This window comes from Lemur catta, chromosome 6 (genome assembly GCF_020740605.2).
Source record: "Lemur catta isolate mLemCat1 chromosome 6, mLemCat1.pri, whole genome shotgun sequence".
Classification (NCBI taxonomy): Eukaryota; Metazoa; Chordata; class Mammalia; order Primates; family Lemuridae; genus Lemur; species Lemur catta.
Genome location: NC_059133.1, coordinates 53,724,969 through 53,736,918, shown reverse-complemented (window position 1 = coordinate 53,736,918; position 11,950 = coordinate 53,724,969). Strand labels below are relative to the sequence as shown.

General features: G+C 33.7%; 2 protein-coding genes across 2 annotated transcripts; both read left to right on the top strand.

Annotated features, from left to right (window-relative positions):
• The first annotated feature begins 337 nt into the window (after positions 1-337).
• Positions 338-1,276, top strand: LOC123639702 (olfactory receptor 6C75). Its single transcript, XM_045553762.1, has one exon. It carries the CDS (start codon positions 338-340, stop codon positions 1,274-1,276), a length of 939 nt encoding a protein of 312 aa, XP_045409718.1.
• Positions 1,277-8,362: 7,086 nt separating this feature from the next.
• LOC123640546 (olfactory receptor 6C76-like) lies at positions 8,363-9,298 on the top strand. Its single transcript, XM_045555157.1, has one exon. The coding sequence runs from the start codon at positions 8,363-8,365 to the stop codon at positions 9,296-9,298; it is 936 nt and encodes a 311-aa protein (XP_045411113.1).
• Positions 9,299-11,950: the final 2,652 nt, after the last annotated feature.

Below are 11,950 nucleotides of genomic sequence, written 5' to 3'. Positions count from 1 at the left end.
TTAGATCTCTAGATTTATTCATCCCAAATAAGGGCATGTTTGTACCCTTTAAAGAGATAGATAGATAGATAAATAGATATTAGGATGTATGTGTATGAGCTATATGGATAGATAGATAGATGCTTAGCTATATACAATGGAATATTTTCCAGCCTTTTAAAAAAAGAAAATACTGCCATACTGCCATTGGTGACATCATAGATGAAATTGGAAGGCATTACAATAAATGAAATAAGCCAGCACAGAAAAAAAATTTCTTTACTGATGTTATAACTTTTTTATTTCTTCATCTATTTTACAGCTTAAATACAGAATACCTTTATAAAGAAAGAAAATAATGAGAAATTCCACAGCAGTAACACACTTTATTCTTCTTGGATTGACAAGTGACCCACAGTGGCAGATCGTACTCTTCATATTTCTTCTTGTTACCTACATGCTAAGTGTGACTGGGAACCTGATCATCATCACACTCACCTTTTCAGATCCCCACCTGCAGACCCCCATGTATTTCTTCCTTAGGAATTTCTCCTTCTTAGAAATATCATTCACATCTGTCTGCATTCCCAGATTCCTTGTCACCATCGTGACAGGAGACAGAACCATTTCCTATAATGGTTGTGTGGCTCAGCTATTTTTTTTCATCTTCTTGGGGGTAACAGAATTTTATCTTCTGGCTGCCATGTCCTATGACCGTTATGTGGCCATCTGCAAACCTCTTCATTACACAACCATCATCAGCACCAGGGTTTGTATCCTTCTTGTCTTTAGCTCCTGGCTTGCAGGATTCTTGATCATCTTTCCACCAATAATCCTTCTTCTGCAGTTGGACTTCTGTGCCTCCAATATAATTGATCATTTTATCTGTGATTCTTCTCCAATTCTGCAGCTTTCTTGTACAAACACTCACTTTCTAGAACTCATGGCATTTTGTTTAGCCGTGGTAACACTCATGGTCACCTTGACCTTAGTTATTCTCTCCTATACAAATATTATCCGGACAATTCTAAGAATTCCTTCTATGAGTCAAAGGAAAAAAGCCTTTTCCACTTGTTCCTCCCATATAATAGTTGTTTCCCTCTCTTACGGTAGTTGCATCTTCATGTACATAAAGCCTTCTGCAAGGGAAAGGGTGACTTTAAGCAAAGGAGTAGCTGTGCTTAATACTTCAGTGGCTCCTCTTTTAAATCCCTTCATATATACACTAAGAAATCAGCAAGTGAAACAAGCCTTTAAGAGCATGGTCCAAAGGTTAATCTTTTCTTCAAAGAAATGAATGTGATTATGTGCACAATGTATCCCTAAAAGCAAAGCTGAATGAAAAACTCTCTACTCTTCTCTAAATTAATTCTCTCTAAACACCTCATTTCACTCCTTTAGTTAGACATATTTATATGTCATCAACACCTCTTTATCTAACTAGCCTAAAAACCAAGACTTAGCTATATTAAGTTATAGAGAGTGTTTGATCTCTCATCTGTGTAACTAAATTTAGGTAAATCAATAATCACTAGTGTTTCTCATATAAAGGCAAGATTATGAATTCATCCTTAAAATAGAGAGGGCTATAAATTAAGAAGCTTACTAAAAACCACACTCAAATATAAAATTTATTTTTTAAGAAATACATAAAATATATATCTTAATTAATATCTCTAAAATTCTTTCTTCAGTGTCACCAGAAAAACATGTTATAAAACTAGAAGTATTATCAAAATGTCTCCTTGTAGTTATCAATAAATTGTAGTTAAAATGTTTGAAAACATTAAATAGTAATTTAAGATAAAATGTACAGTCAGAAATACTATCTCTGTTGTTTGAATTAAGGTTGTATTAATTTTTATATTAGTTTTCCTGGAAAAGAATAGCAAAGTACAATTGAAATGAAGAAATGACATTTACCTTATATTTTGTTTGCCAATATTTCCTAAAATATACATTATTTAACTAAAAGTTTTTCTGTTTCTGCCAATAATATTTTAAAGGTAAAACTATGATCCATAAAGACAAATTGTTATGCTGCCAAGATTCATATTTGTGCTCAAATGTTTTAAGCTGATACAAAACTGCCTTTCCTATTAATATGATGAAGTAAATGACAAACTAAGAGCCTAGAATGGTGATATTGACTCTTTATAAATGATCTTGCAAACGATGACATATGAATTACTAATACATTAGTTTTCCTTCATTAGTAAACTGACAATACTATCTTTATCTTTCTATTGTGTCTTTCACAGAAGGTTCTACCCCCCTCACCTATATCCAATAAAATGACTTTTAGAGGTATCTGAGAACTGTAAAAAATGAGTTCAAGCCCAGTTCTTACAGTTAATGAGTCCCCCATCTCCAATGTATCATTAAGAAAATTGGTTGTCTTGGGACAATAGCTATGAGTCTGACTAGATACAGGCTAAGTGGATTTGAGTTTGATTTCTTGATTTTCAGCTTGGTCTGATATATAGGTTAATGTAAAGAGCTCTATATATTTTCTAAGTCCATGACAGAAATACTTCTCATAGACGAGCGTGTCCTTAAGCACTTACTTATTTCCTACCATTGGGCTTCATGAAGAGGCTTACATTTTTTTTCAAACAGGTTCTAACATAATATTGCCATAAAGCAAAAATAAAATGATAATTTTATTTGATTACAAATATTTTATAGGAGCAACGTGTAAAGAAGTGAGACAATGTCAGTTTGCTTTTGTAAGATTATAACAAGTAGCAGAAATGCAAAAGTGAAAATCAGGAGTGTGGAAAAACAACATGCAAATGTTAGCAAAATAAATATAAACTCTGTGTGTGTGTGTGTGTGTGTGTGTGTGTGCGCACACGTGCACACCAGTGGTAAAATCTACATGATAGTGAGAGAGAGAGGAGGGAGAGGAAGGAAGGGAATAAGAAGGTGGTGGGGAGAGAAAGAGAGAAAAGAAGAGAGAGGGAGTGGAAAATAACAAAGTAAGGGAAAGTAGACCCTCTTGATCAACAAAAACTATTTGAAGAAGTTGACTGTAAATGATAATTGTACATATATGAAAATTGCTTTGTAGTGTAAGACTCCTGAGGACAGATCATAAAAAGCTTAATGCTTTTAACTTGGTCATTCAGATTGTCTACTCTGGGGAAAGGGATGGATTTCCTGAATTCAGGAGCTCAGAGTAAATCCTAGATGCAATTGGTGCTCTTATGAGGATGTGATACTGTATGGATTCCTTCTGTAACTGGGAACTCAGTGGAAGGGCCTCACAGAGTTAGTCTCTCATCTCTGAAAAGGGGGCACTGCCTGTTGCTGCTTACACACCTGAGGATGATGAAATAAGCTGAAGCTTGGGACCAACGGCCTCTATGAAATCAACTGCCACTGCTAGGGCCATCAGACAGATACTCAGACCAAGGGAAAAAAAGAAAAAAATAATAATTTCCCTTCCTTTCTCCCATGTTCTAATTTTCCTGTAGTGCCTCATTGTCAGTGCCTATCAGCAACCCGATAGCTAAAGAGACTGGGTAACGTAATTTGCACTGTCTGATTCCCAACATCACAGAGCTAAGTAGTAAATGCTGGGTTTGGAGCTGAAATATAATCAATAACAATTAACATATTTTTGATTTTGGCATGATTTTATTTCTTTATATTCATTATTATAGATCTGTCTAATTGACTACTTTACGCCATGAAATATAAGCAGAAATAGTGTGTCACTTGCAAATGGAATTATATAGTAGCCTCTACATTATTTTCTACCTTATTTTATTCCTGACGGTTACTGATGATATTTAAATTATATTAACTTGAGTCCTGAATGAAGCAAGATGTGAAAGAGAGTCTTTAGCGAACCTGCACTTGACATGTGTTGGAAAGGAGAAATAATTTTGTTTTAAGCAATTGAAATGTTGATGTTGTTTGTGAATGAGGACACCATAAAAAACCTTCAATAGTATAGCAATGATGGCCTGATAAACAATTGCAGAAAAACAGTACAGTAGCAAGTATTCATATGTTTTCCTTGCTCTGCTACCCCTCTCCATTTCTAACTATTTTATTTATTTTACAACTTAAACATCATTCTGCAGGTTATTAGACAGAGATTTTTCACTGAGCTACAAGGGCAATGAATATTGCCCAAAGAATAGAAGTGAAGGGGGAAGGGGATGGCTGTATACCTACATAATGAGTGCGCTGAGCACTGTCTGGGGAATGGACATGCTTGAAGCTCTGACTCGGGGGCCGGGGGGCAAGGGCAATATACGTAACCTAAACTTTTGTACACCCATAATATGCTGAAATAAAAAAAAAAAGGGATGACAATTTGCCCTTCCCTTTGGTGTAAAGTGAACTTATTTTCATTGTCTGAGAGACAGTTACTACATTAGAGTATGCTGCTCCTTCTAAAGTTGTTTTTCTTAAGATTTTATATGGGTAGAAGTTTTTATTGGGGTGACAATCAAAAGAAAAACCTTTACTATGTACCATGTATTTACTAATCTACTTCTTTCCTACCATCTTTCTAGATGAAGAGATGGGGGAAAATGCTTTTTCAAGTCCTAGTTTCTTTTGGGAAAATTGTGGTTTCCTAAATATAAATCTTTCCACACATCTTCTAAAAACAACAGATTACAAAGAAGAATAAATAAGATTACCCATAGCCCAAGCCCTGAGCATCACTAGATGACTAGAAAAGTCATCTCCAAGACCACGCACCAAAGCAAGAAGTAATGCAGGAATTTTGTGATAAGAGAAAAGTCAGTTGGAGTCTTAAATGTGAAAAAATAAAAATAAATAAAAACTGATAACATCAATGAAGTTTCATCTCTTTGCTGTTATTAGATGGAAAAATAATGAATTTGGTTGGAATCAGATTGCCAATTACTAAGGATGCCAAAGAAAAGGGATTAAAAAGCTTACAAGATGTGATCTGCCTTTCTCTAAAAAGGCATAACTTCTGAGGCAGAGTTAGGTGCCTTGTACTAGTTTTCTATGCTGTGTAATAAATTACTACAAACTTAGCACCTCAAAAAAGGCACTCGTGTGGCCTCACAGTTTCTGTAAGTCAGAAACCTAGGCACTATTTCGCTGGGTGTTTTGCGAAGCTGCAGTCAAGGTGTCTTGAGGGGTGGATTTTTATCTGAAGGATTGACTGTGGGTGGGTCCACTTCCAAAATTACTTACCCTGTCAGCAAAATAACATATTTTATAACTGCAGAATTCATGCAATCTTGTTTCTTGAAAGCCAGCAGTGGAGAAAAACACTATAGAAAATTAGCCAGCAAGAGTCTTTTATAATATATCATAATCATGAGAGTGAAATAACATCATCTCTGCCACCTTGCAATATGGCGATACGCATTGGTTAGAAGTAAACTACGGCCCTGCCCACACTCATGGAGAAGAGATTATACAAGGCTGTGAACATTATGAATTGAAGATCAGGGGGAATACCTTAAATTCTACCTGCTAGACATCCTGGAAAATAGATATTTTACTGGAAGCTAGGTGGTGAAAGTTAAAAAAAAAGGGGGGGGCCTCCTGAAACTGAAATATCCTTAATATAACATTTACAGAATATCAGAAAAGAAAGAAATGCATTATTTTGCTTAAAAAAAATACTGCCATTTGTGGAACGTTCTCTTGAAATAAGACAATCAGTGTAAATGACTCCAGTCTTACAGATTCACCTGCCATAACAAGTCCAGGTAAATACAAACATAATTCTAAGGACAAAAATAATTTGAATCCAGCACCCACAAAAAACATACTATAAGAAGACAAAAAGTGAGAATCAAACACTTCAGTAGTTGAAAATCAAGTACCTGACCCAAAACTGTCTAATAGGAAATAGTAGACAAATATGATGAAATTGTACATAATCTTTGCTTGCTTTATTTTCTAATGTGAAAGAAACAATACCTAAGGAGTTCTTTAGATAATCAATTTTATGAGTTTTATGTCCATATTATACTCTCTCAATTTTTATTGTATCTAAATGATATTCCTATATATTACCCATATTTTGCCTAAAATGAGTGCTCAATATGATTTTATTAACAAATAAAACATTTGAATAGCACATTTCATATCCTTGTGGCCCTTTCCTCTTGCTATTTTCTACTTCTTCACATGTTTTTCTGTTATTGGACCTTTTTTCTTGGCAAATATTTATCTCAGGTTAAAAAAATATTGACAATATGAACTCCAAGATAATTCTAAGACTATTATTTCCTCATTATTGTTGTTTGCATTGTATACCTTTCTGATGTTTAATGTTAAAAAATCATTTCTAAATGATACCTAATTAAAATTATTCCATTTAACTTCAGAATTCAGTAACCATTACCATCTCTCTCCAGAGACATTTTAATTCTGTTTTCTACAAGAATCTCCTGTGAATATTTTGAAGGAGGTGGGGGGAAAGCAGATTAGTATCAGTCTGTTTCTTTTGGAGAGCATATTTTTAAAAATGAGTTTTCTTGCTGGAAGGTAAAGACCAAATTAAAAAAATGACAACCCATATTTCTTTCACAAGAGTTACTGAGACACAAGTAAAATAAAATATTGGTAGGTTTTCCTAGCATCCAGAGTCAGGACTTTGTTATTTTTATGAAAATTTGGGGGAAAATGAGATACTAAATGCCTGGCCTTGCCTTGTACAACTTGGGATATTCCTTGTACACTTCCGACCACTTTCATTCATATGCCACGCAGCTCGTGTCCTTTCCATAGCTGTTGTTTCTTTATTCTCACTCATGATTTGGGCCCTGTCCTTCATATGAACTGAGAGTTTCACTTCATTAACTAGGAAAATATACAACTCTATCTTCTCTATTCGCATGTTCCACTGTAAGTATTTCTTGGATTCTGACAAAGATCTCAGATTTTCTTTCTTTCTTTCCCTCTCCCTCCCTCCCCTCTTTCTCCCTCCCTTTTTCTTCTCTCTTCTCCTCTTATCTTCTCTTGTCTTCTCCTCTCTTCTCTCCTCTTCTCTTCTCTCTTCTCTTTTCTCTTCTCCTCTTCTCTTCTCTTCTCCCCTTCTGTCTCTCTCTTATCCACATTCCAGGAAATCTTGATCTCTGGTCTGAATTCCTGCACTGTAAACAGTGCAAACTGTCCATTTTGCTGCTGCTCTTTCCCAGTTCCACAGCCTCTAGCTTTATTCCTAAACAATAAATTAGTACCAGTGACAATGTTACTCAATGAAAAATTTTGCAATACTACCTGAGTTTCAGACTTATCCCACTGATTGGGACACCCAGATTTGTCAGTGTGTCACCAACTCTTTCTTGGATCACCAGTTGCAGGACTTCTTGGATACTCTGCTATAGTCTGGTTATGGCACCTTCTAACAGCAACTGGGACTATGTCACCTTCCTGTCAGGGCCTCTCCCATTTCAGGAATAGAAAACAGAATCTTCTATTGGATTCAGTCCTACAGTATGTTCCATTTTACTGTATATACCCAGGATCATCTTGCCAAATTTCGCCTACTCACTACATAAGTATGTTGGTATGTTAGGAAAATCAAGGCAGAAATAGGTTGGGAAGACTATGAAATGTTCCAAAAGTAAAACATCAAACATTGACACTCAATAAAGTAAAGCAACACAGCACTTGGACTTGAGCAGTCAAACTGCTACCACATGGGATTACATAATTGTAAGTATGTTTTCCATTTTTTGCCTCATTGATTTTTTTCCATTTTCTAATCAATTTATAACCTAGGTCTTTAATTTTGGCTGTTAGAACATCTTTTATAAAATGATAAATTATTTAATTCAGAGAGGAAAAACTTTGGAAAGTTTGTAAAACTTTAAAAACTTGTGTGTTTCTTTCCTTAGGATAATATAAATGTTAGTTTTGATGGTTCTGATTCATTTGTTGTTACTTCTCTATATATGCAAGACTAACATTAAATATCTTGAAAAATTGTGAACAACTCTAAAAATGTGTCAAATATTTTATTTTCAGGAAATCAGAACATGTGGTCATTGCTATAGTATCTTAATAAAAATAAAAGAATATTTTACATTTTAAAGTTTTTGCCTAGCTTTCACACACATAAGAGCAATTTTTTAAAAAATAAAACACATTGGGTAAGTATATTTTTATTATACAGGTACATTTATTAGACTTATCAAATACCTCACTCAATATTAAATGACTAGTGATCTACAAGGCAAATACCAGACACATTTTTTTTTGTGCATGGTTAACATACATTATTCAGTACAACTTGGTGTCTAGTTTGTTTTATTATAGGCCTTATATGTTTCTTAATCCAGCAGATGTGATAAAATGTAACCCTGTACTCAATAAATTATTGTTTCTCATTCTCTATTATAGATCTGGCAGAAGTCAACAATAAGAAATGAAAAATCAGACATTTGAGAACCAGTTCATTCTTCTGGGATTAACAGATGACCCAAAGCTAAATGTTTTGATTTTTATATTTCTATTTTTCACATATATACTGAGTATAACTGGAAACCTGACAATTATCACTCTCACTCTGATAGATTCACACCTCAAAACACCCATGTATTTCTTCCTTAGGAATTTCTCTTTTCTAGAAATCTCATTCACAACAGTTTGTATTCCTAGATTTCTGGTCAGCATTGTAACAGGGGATATGACCATTTCCTATAATTCTTGCATGGCCCAGGTATTTTTCTTCATACTCCTTGGTTCAACAGAATTTTTCCTTTTGACTGCTATGTCCTATGATCGTTATGTAGCTATCTGTAAGCCACTGCATTACACAACAATAATGAACAGCAGAGTCTGCATCCAGCTTGTAATTAGTTCTTGGCTGGCTGGATTTCTCATTATCTTTCCCCCTGTCATCATGGGGCTTCAACTGGATTTCTGTGACTCTAATGTCATTGACCACTTTACCTGTGACTCCTCTCCTATGCTACTGATCTCCTGCACAGACACAGCACTCCTAGAGCTCATGGGATTTTTCTTGGCAGTATTCACTCTCATGGTAACCTTAACATTAGTGATTCTTTCCTATGTATTTATCCTGAAGAAAATTCTCAGAATTCCCTCTGCTGAGCAAAGAAAAAAGGCCTTTTCCACCTGTTCTTCACACATGATTGTTGTTTCCATTTCTTATGGAAGCTGCATTTTCATGTATGTCAAAACTTCAGCAAAAGAAGGAGTAGCTTTGACCAAGGGTATAGCAGTGCTCAATACCTCTGTTGCTCCAATGCTAAATCCTTTTATTTACTCCCTAAGGAACCAGCAGGTAAAACAATCCTTTAAGAACTTGGTCAAAAAATGGTTCTCAAATAAATTTTAATAATAAAGAAATTTAGATCCTTAACTTTAAATGGAAAGTTAACTGTAACATAATACTAACATTGTTCTGTTTCTCCATCCAATGTTATATGCAACTTCTTTTTTCTTCAGGTTTTATTCTTCATTTATTCCATTTTGACCTATTTGGCTCAGTTATCCTTTTATATTAACATGACCTGAAAATATTCTCAGTATGAGTGACTTGATGTTACACACATGAGAATGACATTTAACAAGAATGTCAGAACTTAGTTTTAAATAATCATTGAGAGACTTTCTCTTTGTGCACCAAGCAAAAAACTAAATAAACGTTCTCATCAAACAATTCTGAAAAATTATTTATCCCAGTGCACAATCACAGAGTACTAAGATAAGCTCTGCTGTAAGTTAAAGTCCCTTACCTCTAGTATGCCTCTATTTCTCCTTGTATTTCCTTTGGTTTTTGCATTATAAATGTTGTCTTGTTGGTGTTATATATCTTCATTATAAATTTCATCCTTTAATAATATAACATATGTTGTGTAATGCTTTTTTGATCCAAATTCTAGAATCACTGCAAGTCTGGTTGTGATACCCCTGTCACCCCCAATATTCTCACCACAAGGTATCCTTAATGAACTACACTGATGGTTGTGCCATTAATCATTCCTTTTAGTTAATTTGCTGATGCTGAGCCCAGAGCTCATATGAGGCTCCCTTGGAAAGAATCTGGCTTGCCTTTGGTTTCCCAAAATCCAATTTTCTCTCTTTTGATATTTCCATCAATTTAAAGCCCTATGCATTCTATTTCCTAGGTAGCTCTCAAAATTTCTGGTACACTGATGATACCCTAAATTGTTTTCTAGTGGCTATATGGTTTCACTGTTTTAGAAAAATTGATATTTTTGTGGATGTTGAAAGATGTGGGATTAAGCATGTTTACATTGTCCACACCTTGACATAAGTCTCTCCTGTAAGATGTTCTTAATTATACACTTACAAAAATAAAACTTTGTTTAGTATTCATCTATTTGCTTCTTTCCTGTCTTCTTCCAGTGCACAAACACATGAAATCATTTAATTTACTAGGAGAACACTTTTCCTTAATATTGGAACTGTCAGTTCTTGGGTTCTCTTTTCTTCCAATTTAAAAAATGAATTCTCCCAACAGGTGTTTACAGAAACAAGGCTACACACAATCAAAAGCAGGTGAAAACTAACACATTCTATCTGAGAGTATGAATGTCTAAATGTCTTAAAAAAAGCCATATAATATTTTCATCTGTATGTATTACTAAAAATATTTATGACATCTGATTGTAGAAAGTGTTTTGCTACATTGATAATGATTTCAGTTAGAATTGGGAAGGATACTAAACACTCTTAGACATCATAGAAACAAATGTCCCAGCTATTCAAGAATTATGCTCTTGTTTCTCTCTTTGCATTACAAAACTTTTCATTTTTCCAGTACTTGCTTTGGAGATTCTATGTAAATCTGAGCTTGCATTGCATCTATTGATGGGAATATGACTCAAGCAATGTGTTACTCAGTAAATTCCAAATCCTTCAATGCCTATGGGCAAAAAGAAAAGATATGCTGCTATATGTTTAATAACCCATCATCCAAAAAGAAAAAAAAACAAATTCACAGACATTATAAACTTTAATGTAAATTTCATATACCCAATAGATTATCATAGAATGTTTTTGTTGATTTTTGCCAAACTTATGTTCATAAGCAACCTATTTTTGCAATTCGAACAGTTTGACAAATAGAATTGTATTTCAATCTATTAACTCTTTTCCCTATAAATTTATCATTATTAAAGCTGATAATTAATGAGTTTTGAATAGGTATTATATTAATTTTAAGTATAATCTATTTAATTGTAAGTTTTTACCATTTAAATTTAAATTATGGCTTTTTAAAAAATAATTGCCTACTAAGATTTCTAAAGACTTAATACTGTTGGCACTACCCTGTGTACTCAAAATTCAGAACAAAAAGGACTATATATAGATCATCAATTAAAATTGTATTCACCCTATTCCTCAATTTATTTTTTCTGCATAGACATTAAACCAATTTCCCATCTGTCTTTCCTAAATAACATATTCTCCTAAATGTACATTTTTAAATAATATTTTGACCTGCAGATAACTTCACATAAGTAATATTATAACAAACTTTGCATTAAAACATAAGCATATTTATGATATTTATTCAAGTTCTCAGCTTTGATCATTGACAATTTAATATGATATACTTTGAACTTAAAACAACTGCTACACTTTAATAGCATCTTTCTTCATATGCATTCCATATTGCTTAATTATGTACCTTTAATACTTTTGTTACAGCTTTATTTTAAAACTTTATGTCTCCCAAAGAAACATTAAATACTTGAAAATCTTTGTTCAGGAAGTATCTAGCATATAATGACCATTAAATCATCCCAATGTTCATTTAATTTAGATTATGTATATGTTTTGTGGAGATCCTGGATTAAATAGCAACTAAATGTGTCTCATAATAACTAGCGTAAAGGGGATATATAGATATCTTTTCATATCAAAGCAGAGAATAATAAGTTGAGGTGTGTGGGAAAATTGTTTGCATGGGACGTGGAGAAGGGATTCTGAGATTTCACAAATAATGTAGCCTTCTAAC